General features: G+C 44.0%; 1 protein-coding gene across 1 annotated transcript; it reads left to right on the top strand.

The window, feature by feature from the left end:
- The first annotated feature begins 4,622 nt into the window (after positions 1-4,622).
- Positions 4,623-6,481, top strand: LOC140691952 (uncharacterized). The gene has a single exon (XM_072956483.1). The coding sequence runs from the start codon at positions 4,805-4,807 to the stop codon at positions 5,897-5,899; it is 1,095 nt and encodes a 364-aa protein (XP_072812584.1). The 5' UTR covers positions 4,623-4,804; the 3' UTR covers positions 5,900-6,481.
- Positions 6,482-16,589: the final 10,108 nt, after the last annotated feature.

The following is a 16,589-nucleotide window of genomic DNA, read 5'->3' on the forward strand; positions in this document are numbered from 1 at the left end:
TGAAATAGGATTTATACGCAGGATGTATAAAAACTCCCCCAACTCAACAATAAGTTAAGAGAAAAAAAAAACTAGTTGTAGAGTGAGCAATAGATACTGAGATTTCAACCAAGATGACATAAAGATGACACAAATCGAATAGGAAGTACCAACACGCATCTAATCAAATGACTAAAATACACACAAACACACACACACACACAAACGCATTACCTAGTGCTGGAGGTGATGTGGAGCTACTCGATCTCTCAAGCATTGCTGCTATGAGTGCTAAAAACTGGCTCAAACTGTCACATGGTTTTGCAGTTTCTTCCAAATTTAAACCTATACTTACCATGTTATTCAGCAGTCCAAATCCTGTGTAACCTAGAAAATAGAAAACTTAAGTTCACTGAAAAATCCTGTACGCAGATGTTATGGCAGGTCTATGCATATTTCACCAAAACAAAAACCCCAGAAAACAGAATCCTGGAAACAACCCAAATGCCTTACAATAGGTGAATGGATAAAATCCACCATGGTACATCCATACAATTAGATTGAATGAACTACTAATGCATGTGACAACTTGGATGGATCACAAAGTACTGCATGATTTCACTTATATATCATTCTCAAAATGACAAAATTACACTGATGGAGAATAGGTCTGTGGTCGCTGGGACTTGGGGCCAAGGTAGTGGTGTGATGGAACAGTGCCATATCCTGATTGCAGTAATGGTTACACTAATCTATACATTTGATACCATTCACAGAGCTTTATGCCAAGAGGGAAAAATCAAATTTTACAGGGTGATAATTTGAAAAAAATTAAAAATTAAAAATCATGCACACACACAGTATTCCACGGCATACCTATTAAAATGGCTGAAGTCTATAGAATTTATTTTACTTTATTTTTTTTAATGGAGGTGCTGGGGATTGAACCCAGGACCTCAAGCATGCTAAGCACGCACTCTCCCACTGAGCTATACTCTCCCCCCTAAAGTGGCTAAAGTTTAAAACACCGATTTTATCAAGTGCTGGCAAAGATGTGGAGGAACTAGAATTTGAATACATTGCTGATGGAAATCTAAAATGGTACAACAACATTGGAAAACTATTTGGCAATATGTCTTAGTCCGTTCAGGCTGCCATAACAAAACACCACAGACTAGGTGGCTTATAGACAACAGAGATGTATTTCTGGAGGCTGGAAAGTCCAAGATCAAGGAGCCAGCATGGTCACGTTCTGGTGAGGGCTTTCTTCTTGGTTTGTACCAGGCGATGTCTTACTGTGTTTTCACATGGTTAGAAGCGCTGAGCTGTCTCTCTGGAGCTTCTTTCACAAGGGCATTAACGATATTCATGAGGACTCCATTGTCATGGACTACTCACCTCCCAAAAGCCCTACCTCCTAATACCATCACATTGGGAATCAGAGTTTTAACATACAAATTTGGGGGGAACACAGACATTTAGATCATAGCAGGCAGTTTCTTAAAATATTACATATACACCTACCATATGATCCAGGCATTCTAGTCCTAGGAATTTACCAAAGAGAAAGGAAATCATGTGTACAAATACTTGTATATGAATGCTCAGAGCAGCTTTATTTTCAATAGCCAAATAATAAACACAATAATAAAACATCGGTAAAGTCCATCAACATGTGAATGGATAAACACACTGTGGTATTTCCACATAATGGAATATTCAAAGCAATAAAAAGTAATGAACCATTGATATACATTACAACATCAATGAATCGCAATATGCTGAGTGCAAGAAGCCAGACTAAAATGAGTATATACACTATCATTAAATTTATGTAAAATTCGAGAGAATGCAATTGAATATATACATATATATATATACACACATATACATATATATCAGAGAGAGCAGGTCAGTGGTTGCCTGGGGACCAGAGGGAGTAAGGAGAGGATGGAGGCAGGGATCACAAAGGAGCAGGGGCAGGAAATTCATCATATCAAAATATACCTTGGAGGAGTGTATGTGAAAGGAAAGGGCAATGAAGAAAGGCTGCACAAGGTGCTTCCAAGTTACTCACAAGATTCTAAAACTTACTGAGGGGCAGCGACCATGCATTCTGCCTGATCAACATACAAATTACTATACACACACACACATATACTTCCTTCTTGTATGTGTGAAACATTTAAGAAAATGCACGTAAGCATCATGAAAGATAAGTATATGCATAAATATGATAGAGTTAATGGTAACTATAGGGTTATTTTATAGACCAGGGATTCACACAGTTTTAGAAATGGATAGAGTACTATCAACTGTGAGGCCCTCAGTTTACATCGAGACTAGTGAAGCGACCTGCCTCAGGTCAAACCACTAAGACTTAAACCTTGGTTGTTACTTTACTCCCACAGGACAGCTCTTTTAATTACTCCACCTTCCTTTTCTCATCTCTTGAGCTAGTTGTCTTTCTGTGACTTCAGTTAAACACTCTGCCCCCTCACAAGTAAAAGACATTCCTACATACATATATAAACATATAGATACACAAATACAACATTTGCCCATACATCCATACATATATGCACGCATACATACATACATACATACATACATGCATGGTGTGCTGTTTAAAAACCAGCTCTCTGGGAGGGGGACAAATTTGCAGCATGCACTTACCAATTTCTCTCTTCCCATTTCTCCCACCATGGCTGATTTCAAGCTCCCAACATGATGTCACTGAATATGGAGTTTTGGAAGAGATGTGCAGTAGAACGCCATTTATAGTTTTTTCACCCTACAGGTACAGTAGATGCAAATAAGCTCAAAAAAAAACAGATTAATAGTAAAATGTAGTAAAATAATTAGGAAAGAATGTGTTTTGAGTGTTTACTACCTTTGGCTTTAATACAATGTATTAATGAATTCATTTACTTATTTTGTTTATATAATTTGATATTTACTAATGATATGCTTGCCAACTGGCTCACAAAATTTCCTAAAACTTTAACAACTGATTACCACCCGTTGATTTGAGCCAGCTTTAGCATACCATTGCTGCATAAACAGCTGCAAACTTTGGTGTGTGCTTCAAAAGTTCCTTGGAGTATTTCTTCCCTACTATAAAGCCAACAGAGTAAGCCTGCATTGCCCTTATTTGCTACATTTAAGAATTTGGCAAAGTAGTGGGTTAAATTGACGAACCATTCTTTGATCATCCTTATCAAATAAAAGGTGGAATTGAGTAAGCACTACATAGAGAGAGTCCATAATGTAAAATAAAGTAATTTGTACCTACTATACCTAGATGGATTGATGCTGGAATCACATTTCTCCAGATGTGTCTTCCTGTTTATCTAAAAATCTAGGCCCCATCCCTCCCTCCCTCCCTCCCTTTCCTCCTTTCCTTCCTTTTCTCCCTTCCTTCCTTTCCTCCCTCCCTCCCTCTTTCGTTTGTCATTGTTTTCTTGAGAACAGAAACAATAGAATATAGAGAGAGATAGAAATATAGGTAGTGAGAGAGAGACCGAGGGAGGAGAGAGAGAGACAGAGAGAGATTTTACAGAATTGGCCCCCACCATATGAAGATGTAATAAATATTTTTTTGATATTATGTAATTATTGTTTTGGCATCTTGAGGTCATGGGGCCATGCTAGTGACCCAAGGTTGTTTTCACCCCACCATCCCAGTGTTTTTGCAAGTTATGTGGAAATCTTATTACAAACACTCCATCCACTAGCCTCAACAGGTATGATTTGCTTCTTTCCCAATAGGGGGCATCTCCACCTAGCTAGTTCCTGCCAACATAGCAAAAGACTTTACCCAAGTTCCTCTCTCTTCTTCCTGTAGGTGACCCCATGTGCCCCTGTGTGGTGTGTCACGCCTCCCATCCTCTGGGGAATTGTGAGTAATAAACTTTTCTTTCAAAGGCAGTAAGCTCCTTTTCTGACATCTTACCATACCTGAGTACAACAAATGCTGGGTGCATCTTAAAATAAATCCTGGGTACAATGGCAAGTCCAAAACCTGTGGGATAGACTGACAGTCTATTTGTCTTCGGTCAACACAATCTTGATACTAGTCTGGATAAACCTGTGCCAGTTTAGCATCTCTCAGGCCTAGCATGCTAGCCCTGGCAGCCTTCCTGTGTTCCCCTGCAGGAACATAAAAACACAACCAACCAACCAACCAACCAACCAAGCAAGCAACCAACCAATCAACCAACCCACCCCACATCAGGCTTCTTCCATTGGGTCTTAATTTCACGCCGTTGTCATTTTGCCTGCTTACACAAAATGGCTAACCCACGGAGAGGGGACACCAGGGTTTGGAAGAGGACCACAGTTTTGTGAGTGAATATTGGGAGAGTGCCCCTTAGAAGGCTGCCAATCTCCTCAACCAAGGCAGGGGGATGGAAGGAGGGTCCTCTCTTGACAACCACTCAAGCAAGCAAGAGCGTCTTCAAGACCCCTCCCTAGAGCGTCCTGTGCCCCTGCTCCACCAGGGCCACGAGGCGCTGTGACGTGATGGCAGGAGCACGGGGCAGAGCACATGTGCCCCGCCCCCATCTCGAGCCCCCGCTAGGGCCCCATTGAGACGTCACCGCGGTAGCCATTGTCATTGGCAACACGTCGCGTTGCCCCAGGAGACTCCACAGGCCTCTCCAAGGCTCTCAGAGCGAAGCCACAGGGTCCTTGGCCCTGACCCACGACCCTCCCCGAGAGAGGCTCCTACCTCCAGCCCAAGCCCCCTCCCCCACCTTCCAACCTCAGAGGACCGACTTTCCCTCAGATTCTCTGAGAAAGGAGAGCAAGGACTGACGGCCTCATGAGTGAGGCCGGAGAGGCCACCTGCACGGAGGTGGCAGCTTCCATCTCCCCTCAAGCCGCGCAGAAACACCTGGCGTCCTTGGGAGGCGGAGATCCTCCCCGGGCCCTAGTCGCAGGCAACCTCAGCGGCGATGGGATCCCCAGGACCCCCGCGGAGGGCGCCAAGGGAAAGGTGCCCAAGCAGGTCATCGCTAAGAGCGTGCGAGGCTCCGTCAAGTGGTTTAACGTGAAGAATGGGTACGGTTTCATCAGCAGGCACGACACCCAGGAAGATGTGTTCGTTCACCAGAGGGCCATCACCCGAAACAACCCTCACAAGTACCAACGCAGCGTGGGCGACGGCGAGACGGTCGAGTTCGACGTGGTGCAGGGCGAGCGGGGCACCGAGGCCGCTAACGTGACCGGGCCAGCCGGCGCACCAGTGGAGGGCAGCCGCTATGCTGCCAACCGCCCCCGCTTCCGCCGGGCCTTCTATATCCACCGCCGCGAGCAGCCACCACGCGGTCCCAAGGGTGCTGAGGACGACGCTGACGAAGGCGAGGGCAGCGGCGAAGGCTCCACCGCAGCCCAGGGCCTGAGGCGCCGCCCGCCTGGCCACTCCCAAGACCAACGCCTGCGGCGCTTCCCGCCCTGCCGCAGGGCCCCGGCGGTGATCCGCCGCCCCTCGATGCAGGCTACTAGCAACGGTCCACGGGCCGCCCAGCTGCCGGGGGCCGCCCAGACCGCAGGGCCCGAGCCACGGCGGGGGCCGCGCGTCAGCTACCTGCAGAGTCGCCCTAGGGGCCGAGGCACCGCGCTTGCTCCAAGACCCTCACCAAGTATCTCTGTGGAGCCCGAGGAGGAAAACAAGGAGAGCGGACGCGTCGCTGGAGATCCGAAGCAGAGCCCCCCTCCACGCTACGGATCCCGCTGCCCCAATAACCCGCAGCAGGCTCCTGGCACCCAGGACCAGGACCCCGAGGGAGGAGAGGGCAAGATACGGAAGAGCCCTGCTGAAACACCTGCTGCCGTTGCTGTGGCCAAGAAGAACAGTGCCACTGCGGAGGAGGATCCTCTGCCCATGGATGCCCCCTCTGCCGCCCAGGCCGACTAACAGCTCGGCTCCCTCCCCAGGGGCTCCCTGGCTTGGGCTGCAGGTGATGTCCCCTTGAAGAGAAGATGCCCTTTGGGTGCATCACAGTCCAAACATCCACACTGTTAGACTTGTGCCCTGAGAAAAATCCATGCCCCTTCCCCAAGGCTTGAGGATAAATCACAAGATCTATACGTCTCTAAACTCCCTCGTACCATCTGCCTTGGTAGTTTCTGCACACACGCAGGCATGTACACACACACACACTCACACACACACACTCACACACACACACACACACACTCTCTCTCTCTCTGTCTCTCTCTCACTCCCTCCCTCATACAGTCTGCCTTGGTAGTTTTGGTACACACACACACACACACGCCTGTGCTTCTGACTATTCTTTTTAAAGATCTGACCAGGACCACAGCTATTATACTGCATCCCCAGGTGAATTAGTTGGAGTGCTTTTAAAAATTAGTTTTTATTTTTAATACAAAAACTAAGATTATCTGATGTTGAAGATTATCTGACATTGGTTGCTGTGTGATATTACTCACCTGAGTGGTCATTTTTTCAATAAAACATTTCCTGTTACTTTTATCTGTTATCACTGTTGTCTGATTTTTTTTCAAGCCTGTTAGCACATAATTGTATTGACACAGTCCTTTCAATCCTTCTTAGAGCCAGTTTTAGCAAAGATCGTGCCTATTGTTCTCTTTACAAGTCATGAATTTAAAGCTAATTCTGGACTTACAGGTTGAACTTCTCAGGGTATTCTAAAGGATAAGAATACTTGGAAAAGAAAGACATATCCTCATCACTTTCTCTTTCATCCTCTTCCCCTGCCCTGCCATTTGAGCAATAAATCTGGAGGGTGGGCCCAACTACCCACACTTCCTGCTTAGGTAGTGAGTACTCTATGAGGCAAAACACAAAAAGCTGAGCAAAACACCATGACAAGTAAAAAATGTGGCTCTCTGGAAACAGAATTTGCCTCCTCTGTATTTTGTTTCTTTTAATGGATTCAATATAATACGATTTAAGTGGTTAAAAGAAAATGGGCATGAAGGGCTGGGGGGTGGGGGAAATGGGGAGATACTGGACAAGGGGTACAAACTTTCAGTTGTAAGATGAATGAGTTCCAGGGACCTAATGTACAGCATGGTGACTATAGTTAACAGTACTGTATTGTGTACTTGATAGTTGCTGTGAAAGTAGAGCATTAATGTTCTCACCATGACAACAAGAAACAAAATGATAACTATGTGAGGTGAAGGGTGTGTTAATTAACCTTATTGGGGGAAACATTTCACAATGTATACCTGTCTAAACTTATCACATTGTATATTTTAAACTTACACAATGTTATGTGTCAGTTATACCTCAATAAAGCTGGGGGAAAATCTGAAAGAAAACAAAAAAGTGAGCATGGAAGCAGGTACAGTTTTCGTTGTGCATGTCTCTGGAGCTGAATAGAAACAGCTAGTCCACAGTTTTCATCTGTGCTTCCTGGTTGAGTTCATCCAGGGGGCCTGTGCAGGATTCCTGGAGGGCTGAGCAAGTGTAGTTTAGCCCACCTCAGCCCCATTTTTGCATCAAACAGAGAAGCTCTTACTGGGAATGTCATCCCTATCCTGGTTTTCATTTGAACATACAGTGAGGTTGGTGGATGGGAGGCATGAGTTGGGTCTGGGGGGCTGGGGGAAGTGAGCGATCAATAGATTTGAAACCAACAAGGGTCTTTAAAACCTCATTTTACAGATTAATGTAATTGGATTATAAATGGCAAGATCAAAATACTTTTCTCATTTAAATGTTGAGGCATTTTATACCACATTATAGGCTAGCATAAGGTATTTGGAGAGTGAGTATTTAATCATTCATCATGACAAAATGTCCTCAATCAATTGGAGTAGAAACAGTACAGATTCCTCATTCAGCAAAATATTTGGGTGCTCACTTGTGCCAGACACTCTGCAAGGCACTAGGAGTTGCATCATGGTGAAGAAGATGGTCCCTTCTCTCGAGAAGCCCACAGCCTAGTGGAGAGTGAGACAAAACTAGCAGCGACTACACAATGGAGTGAGTGCTCTGGTGCAATTAGCACAGGATGTGAGAGAAAACACTGGTGACCCAGATGGTGGCAGGGTTATTTCCAGGCTAAAGGAACCGCTACTTGGACGCTTGAATTTAAACTTATACTCAGCAATCACCACAAACAGAGCTCAGATTTTTTTTAATTTAATTTTTTTCTTAATTCAAGTATCGTCAATTTACAATGTTGTGTTAATTTCTGGTGTACAGCATAGTGACATATATACATTATATATACATATATAATATTATATATATACACACACACATACATATACATATATGTATATATACACACACACATATGTATGTATATTGCTTTTCCTATTCTTTCTCATTATAGACCGTCACAAGGTATTGAATATACTTCCCTGTGCTATACAGTAGGACCTTGTTTGATAAAGTCATGTCAGCATACATCTAGAAGATTTTCCTCCAGACTCCTAGCCCAGTGCATGTCCCACTATACCAGCTGACTTCTTCAGAGACTAGCAGGGTGCACCACTAATCGTTAAACATAAGAATTTATACTGACACACAGCGCCAAGAGAGAATGGGGGAAGACCTGAAGCGAGACTAAACCTACTATGATTAGGAAATGACTCAGAGCCATCCTGGATGCCTTTTCGTGCCAAACAACAGGCATGGACATGATGTGGGGAAATTTTTTCTGTATATGCATGTTGGGTTCATAGGCCGCTCCCTGTTGTGTGAGGTATACGCATCGGGAAACAGTGAATTGGCCAGCCTTGCCATGGAGGCTTCACTTTGGGGGAATGGAGGACATGAAGGGCCAGGCTAAGGAATCTAGGATTTTCCCTGCTCACAAAGGTATCTGACAGGATCCATTAAGTGGAGTTGACCTGGTGATTGCTGGCTGGGTGTGGAATTGAAGGGTACAGAGGCACATATCTGGAGGTGAACATATTTAACTGAGAGCAGGAATATTCTGCTGTTTCCCCGCTGCTCCAGGATTTAGGTGTACTTACTTAAGGGCAACTTCAATAGCCCAATAGGAGCCGAAGAGTATCACCCAAGACACGACAGAAGGATGCCTGGGCTGTCTCCAGGAAACTTTGATTTAAAACAAAACCAAAAAAGAAATATATCCTTTGTGATAATCCTCTTCCCTCTCTCACTGCCCCTTCACATACCAGATATTACTTGGTTTTCCTGACTGAAAATGTGAATGCAGCAGTCATCTTTGTTTGGGTCATGGAAAGGTGATGTGCTCCAGCCTAAAGCCTTTAGTAAGAGCAGGCCTCCCTTGGATACCCTTGATTGGGAGACTATATCCCAGAGAGCATGGGTAGGAAGGCTGTTTGCACATTAGAGCGACGTCTCAGAACCCCCAGTGTCCTATTATAATTGAATGTGAAGTCAAGAGGGTGGGATTCTTCACCCTTCTAAGAAAAAGGTGAGTCGTGAATCTGAAGCAGAAACCCCAGCCGCAGTCCATTGCCTTCCTGTGACTTGCAGTATCAACAAAATGGCACTTTGTAGCTGATCTGAATCACTTCATGGATCCCCTTGATGTGGGAAGGCACGCAGTCGCAGGTGTCAATTTGGATTCCCTTTTTCTCTTCTGTATTTGGCGCTATCTGCTCCCATGCCATTATTGACTGGTTGCATAAGTTCTTTATTTTTTATTGAACCATAGTAATTGCAACATTATGTTAGTTTTGGTTGTACAGCATTGTGATCCAGTGTTTTTGCAGATTATACTCCGTTATAGATTATTACAAAATAATGGCTATAATTTCCTTTGCAATACAGTATAGCTTGTTGCTTATCAATTTTATATGTATTGGCTTGTATCTGTTAATCCTTCCCCACAATTTGTCCCTTCCCCCTTACCTCTCCTCTTTGGTAACCGCAAGTTTGTTTTCTGTATCTGTGGTCTGTTTGTGTTTTGTATATGATTTATTTCTATTATCTTTTAGATTGCACATGTAAGTGATATCTTGCAGCGTCTGTCTTTTTCTGACATTTCACTAAGCATGATAATCTTTAGGTCCTTCCATGTTGCTGCAAATGGCAGTATTTCGTGCTTTTTAATGTCTGAGTTACATTCCATTACATAGATATAGTTGTATAGATATATAGGTATGGTACATTCTACATCTTCTTAATCCAATCATCTGTTGATAGGCACTTGGGTTGCTTTCGTGTTTTGGCCATTGTAAATAGAGCTGCTATGAACATTGGGGTGCATGTATTTTTTTCAAATTAGTGTTTTCATTATTTTTCTGCATATATACCCAGGAGTGGAATTGCTGGATCATATGGTAGTTTTAGTTTTAGTTTTTTTTTTTTTTAGGAGCCACCATACGAGTTTCCATAGTGGTTGCACCAATTTACATTTCCATCAACAGTGTAGGAGGGTTCCTTTTTCTCCCCATCTTCTTCAACATCGGTTCTCTGTGGACTTCCTGATGATATGCAGTGTGACAGTTGTGAGGTGATATCTCATTGCTGATTTGATTTGCATGTCTCTAATAATTAAAACTATTGAGCATCTTTTCATCTGCCTGTGAGTCATTGATGTGTCTTCTTTCAATAAAAGTGTCTATTCAAGTCTTCTGCCCAATTTTAAATTGATTTATCTTTTGATATTGAGTTGTATGAGCTCTTTGTATATTTTGGATATTAACCCCTTGTTGATTGCATCATTTGAAACTATTTTCACCCATTGCATAGATTGTGTTTTTGTTTTGATGATGGTTTTCTTTGCTGTGCAAAAGGTTTTTTTCTTTTTTAACATTTCTTATTGAGCTATAGTCATTTTACAATGTTGTGTCAATTTTCAGTGTAGAGCACAACTTTCTCGTTATACATGAACATACATATATTCATAGTCGCATTTTTTTTTCACTGTGAGCTACCACAAGATCTTGTATATATTTCCGTGTGCTATACAGTATAATCTTGCTTATCTTTTCTACATATGCCGGTCAAAATCTACAAATTTCGAAATCCCAGTCTGTCCCTTCCCAACCCATCCCCCTTGGCAACCACAAGTTTGTATTCTATGTCTATGAGTCTATTTCTGTTTTGTATTTATGCTTTGTTTGTGTGTGTGTGTGTGTGTGTGTGTTTTAGATTCCACATATGGGCAATATCGTGTGGTATTTTTCTTTCTCTTTGTGGCTTACTTCACTTAGAATGACATTCTCCAGGGACATCCATGTTGCTGCAAATGGCGTTATGTTGTCACTTTTTATGGCTGAATAGTATTCCATTGTATAAATATACCACCACTTCTTTATCCAGTCATCTGTTGATGGACATTTAGGCAGTTTCCATGTTTTGGCTATTGTAAATAGTGTTGCTATGAACATTGGGGTGCAGGTGTCTTTTTGAAGTAGGGTTCCTTCTGGATATATGCCCAGGACCAGCATTACTGGGTCACATGATACGTCTATTCCTAGTCTTTTGAGGAATCTCCATACTGTTTTCCACAGTCCCTGCACCAAACTGCATTCCCATCAGCAGTGTAGGAGGGTTCCCTTTTCTCCACAGCCTCTTCAGCATTTGTCATTTGTGGACTTTTGAGTGATGGCCATTCTGACTGGTGTGAGGTGATACCTCCTTGTAGCTTTGATTTGCATTTCTCTGATAATTAGTGATATTGAGCAGCTTTTCATGTGCCTTTTGATCATTTGTATGTCTTCCTTGGAGAATTGCTTGTTTAGGTCTTCTGCCCATTTTTGGATTGGGTTGTTTGCTTTTTTCCTATTGAGTCACATGAGCTGCTTATATATTCTGGAGATCAAGCCTTTGTCAGTTTCATCTTTTGCAAAAATTTTCTCCCATTCTGTAGGCTGTCGTTTTGTTTTGCTTATGGTTTCCTTTGCTGTGCAGAAGCTTGTAAGTTTAATTAGGTCCTATTTGTTTATTCTTGCCTTTATTTCTATTGTGGTGGTAGACTGCCCTAGGAGAACATTTTTGAGATGTATGTGAGATAATGTTTTGCCTCTATTTTCTTCTCGGAGTTTTATTGTATCTTGTCTTATGTTTAAGTCTTTGGTCCATTTTGAGTTTCTCTTGTGTATGGTGTATGGGAGTGTTCTAGCTTCACTGATCTACATGCTGCTGTCCAGTTTTCCCAACACCTTTTGCTGAAGAGACTGTCTTTATTCCATTGTGTATTCTTGCCTCCTTGGTCGAAGATTCGTTGACCAAAAGTTTGTAGGTTCATTTCTGGGCTCTCATTTCTGTTTCATCGGTCCATATATCTGTTTTTGTACCAATACCATGCTGTCTTGATGACTGTAGCTCCATAGTATACTCTGAAGTCTGGGAGAGGTATTCCTCCAGCCCCTTTCTTTTTCTTCAGTAATGCTTTGGCAATTCTAGGTCTTTTGTGGTTCCCTATAAATTTTATTATGATTTGTTCTAGTTCTACAAAATATGTCCTGGGTAATGTGATAAGGATTTCATTAAATCTGTAGATTGCCTTGGGCAGTATGACCATTTCAACAATATTGATTCTTCCAATCCAGGAGTAGGGGATACCTTTCCATTGTGTCAGGTTTGTTTTTATTATATTACTTATGACAATACAATCACATCAAGTTAATATTTGTTGACAAGTTTGTAACAGATGTAATACAACCTTTCTGACTTTTAGTAAACCTAGGTATAATAAAAGTATTATATTTAATATTGATGACTCCAAAGACATCTCATGCCTGTTTATGGCTTGCTAAACATGTATTTTACATCTGCTTTAATCGTTAAGAGGGGAAAAAAAGGACTACAAAGTTGAATTTTGATCATTATCCTCATTGTAAAATGTCTACTAATATTCAAATGTTTGTCCAGGTTGCTATGACAAAGCAGTCAAAGAAGGAAGCAGTGCTTTCATAATACAAAATACTGATGCTAAGTTTAAAACTAGAAACTATTTCTAAATCAGTGCCCATTCTGCAAATTAAGGCAGTACCAAACCCCATTTCAGGAGAAAATAGCCGGAGAGATTGTTGCCCTACTCCCTCAAAGATTTGGGGAAAATTGAAACAAAAATGGGAACTAAAACTGTATTCCTCTGCCAAGTTTATGACGAACCTCTCTATCCAAAAACTTCATTCCCCTTCTTCTTCTGCATCTGTTCCTTCTCAAGATTGAAGAATATTAAAAAAAAAAAGGGAGATTAAATCCAAGACTCTGGGGCCTTTCCTGGGACAAAACCCAGTCCCATGTCCTCTCTCTGCCTTTTGTTTCCAAAAAAAAAAAAAGTAGCCTCCTATCTAATTCCCAAAAATAACTTTAATCAGATAAATGAGAAAATGCAGAAGCAAAGGCAAGCAGGCAAAAAAAGACAAAGTTATAGTAGTTCAGCCATTAAACAAAGTCAAGGACATTTAGTTCCTCCTCAAGGGCTATAGATAATATTCTGAGCCATATCCTTTGAGCTGTTTGCAAATACTAAATTCTCCACCAAGTGGAAGAAATTAATCACATGGAGATCAGACTGTAGCCATGACATGAGCTGCTCCATCTCACACAGTTCCAAGAACTGGCCTCAAGGAAAGGAACACAAACTGACCCTGGAATTAAAGATTAACTCTACTTAAAACAATCTAGATGACACTGAGAAGACCACCACATAACCAACTTCAAGATGATTGTTTGAGCTAGGCCTTCTGCATGTAGGTCCCTCCCTCTGCCTATACACTCCTGAATCTCCCTTTTAGAAGCTCTTTTCCCCCTGATTGGCATTTGGGAATTGGCTTTTGGATATGAGTCTTCCTTCTCTCCAGGCCGCTGGCTTCCTAAATAAAGCAAGCTTTCCTTTATTACCACCACCTGTCTTTTGAGTATTGGCTTTTGAGTGGTGAGCAGCCAAGCCTGAGTACGGTACCAGAACCACAATGAGATGGGCAGGAGAGGCAGAGATGCTGTATGGTCAAGACCCACACCCCTGGGTAGGTTACCCACAAGTGGGAGAATAATCACAATTGCAGAGGTTCTCCTCAAGGAGTGCGGGGTCCAAACCCCACATTGAGCTCCCGAGCTTGGCAGTCTTGCCCTGGGAAGATGTGTCTCCAGAACATCTGGCATTGAAGGCTAGGGGGACTTGCATAAAGAAGTGCCAGAGGACTGTGAGAAACAGACTCTGCTCTTAAGGGGCACATGCAAAATCTCACATGCTCTGAGTCCCAGTACAGATGCAGCATTCTGAAAGGAGCCTGGGTAAAACCTATTTACTGATCTTGGAGAGCCTCCCAGAGGGGCTGGGAGCAACTGGGACTCCTGCTCAGGACACAGACACTGGCGGCAGCCATTTTGGGGGTCTCATCCAACCACAAAGACACTGGTGCTGGCAAGCATCATTTTGGAGTCCTCTCTGTAGCTTGTTAGCCCTGGGGGCTTATATGCCCACCAGCAGGCTGACAACAGTGCTGAGACACCCAGGGCCAAACAGGCTAGAGCAAACAATCCTAAAATCCATATGGAACCACAAAAGATGCCTAAAAGCCAAAGTGGTCTTGAGAAAAAAGAACAAGGCTGGAGGTATAACCCTCCCAGGCTTAAGACCATACTACAAAGCTACAGTAATCAAACTGCATGGCATTGCGACAAGAGCAGAAACATAGAACCAACAGAACAGAAAAGAGAGCCCAAAAGTAAACGCACACACCTGTGGTCAACCAATCATGACAAAGGAAGCAAGAGTACACAATGGAGAAAAGACCATCTTTTCAACAAGTGGTGCTGGGAAAACTGGACAGCCATATGTAAAACAATGAGATTAGGTCATTCCCTCACACCACATACAACAATAAAGAGCAGAAACTATAAAATTCCTAGAAGAGAGCATAGGCGGATCACTCTTTGACATAAATCTTAGCAATATTTTCTTGGATCAGTCTATTAAAGCAAAAGAAATAAAGGCAAAAATAAATGAATTGGACCTAATTAAACTTAAAACCTTTTGCACAGCAGAAGGGGGCTAAGATGGCGGAGTAGAAGGACGCTCATAGCTCACCCTCTCCCACAAATACACCAAAACTCACATCCGTGCACCCATCCAGCCAACCAGAGCACCTGCTGAACTCCGACAGAACATCGACCTCTTCAAAAGACAAAGACACCACGGATCCTGTGGGAGAAAAGGAAAAAAGAAAGAAGAAAAAGCAAAACAGTGTGGGACCGGTCCCGCAGGGAGGGAGCAGCAAAGGAGGAATAGCACTCATTCACTGGGTCCTTCCCTCTCCAACAGAGAGGTCGGCGGGAGGGAGGGGGAACCTCCGAGGCTCGGATCTGTACGGATCTACACCCCTTGACTGACAGAACTAAGTTAAATGGGCACAGAGGGTCTCCACAACCCCTAGCCCTAGAGGCAAAGTGGCTGGTGGGGGAAGGGACAGGCTGCCCGAGCAGGGTGGAGGACGGGGGCAGGCTGCACGGAGGCAACCCCAGGGGGCTGCAGGGGGCTGCACGCCATGGATGAGTGGGTACACAGGGCAAAACAAACTGGGCCCTCCATAAAATACGGGAACAAAAAGAAACCCACAGCTGATGTTCCCTGGGGGGAAGGGTGCCACGCACCCATTCCGAAAACCCGCTGAAAGGTTCCGGGGGAAGAGAGGTGGGGCTCAGCCACAGCCTCCATATCCTCCTGTGCTTAGCACCCAGGCAGGGGTGGGGTGGAAACCTGAATCCTAAGGGCTTAGGAGCCTCAAAGGCCAGACGGAGACTTGTTTACAGCCTGAGGCAGATAGGATCCTTCTGCCCTGGTACCTCTGAGAATTCACACTGCCAAGACAAACAAGGAGCTGCGTTTTGGCAAGGAACAGGGGCAGGGCTGTTTCCCCGTCTTCCCTGAGCCTGCCTATGGAGCGTGGGCCCAAGGCAGAGCAGGCAGCTGCACAGAGCAGGGGAGCGACTGGCGCCAGGAGAGGGCAGGTGGCCACCCGCCTTCCCGGCAGGAGCACAGCACGTGACCAGGGTGCTGGGAGGGGGTGCAACCTGCCCACCTATCTTGCCCTAGTGCAGCATCTGACCTGCAGTATTGGGAGGGGGAGTGACCCGCCACCTACTGTGATGTTGGGAGGGGGCAAGATCCGCCCGCCAACCTCGCCGGAGGGCAGCATCTGACAGCGGCATATGGAGGGGGAGTGACCTGCCCACCCACCGTGTAAAAGCACATCACCCGACCGCAGTGTTGGGAGGGGGCGCGATCTGCTTGCCGACAGGCACTGTGAGCATCACGGACCATGGGCACCAATGGAGGGCCTCTGGAATCAGCAACTTATGTTCACTGAAAAATCCTGTACGCAGATGTTATGGCAGGTCTATGCATATTTCACCAAAACAAAAACCCCAGAAAACAGAATCCTGGAAACAACCCAAATGCCTTACAATAGGTGAATGGATAAAATCCACCATGGTACATCCATACAATTAGATTGAATGAACTACTAATGCATGTGACAACTTGGATGGATCACAAGGTACTGCATGATTTCACTAATATATCATTCTCAAAATGACAAAATTACACTGATGGAGAATAGGTCTGTGGTCGCTGGGACTTGGGGCCAAGGTAGTGGTGTGATGGAACAGTGCCATATCCTGATTGCAGTAATGGTTACACTAATCTATA

This window comes from Vicugna pacos, chromosome X (assembly GCF_048564905.1).
Source record: "Vicugna pacos chromosome X, VicPac4, whole genome shotgun sequence".
NCBI lineage: Eukaryota > Metazoa > Chordata > Mammalia > Artiodactyla > Camelidae > Vicugna > Vicugna pacos.

Coding starts and splice junctions, on each gene's coding strand:
- LOC140691952 (XM_072956483.1), top strand. CDS start 4,805: ATGAGTGAGGCCGGAGAGGCCACCTGCACGGAGGTGGCAGCTTCCATC.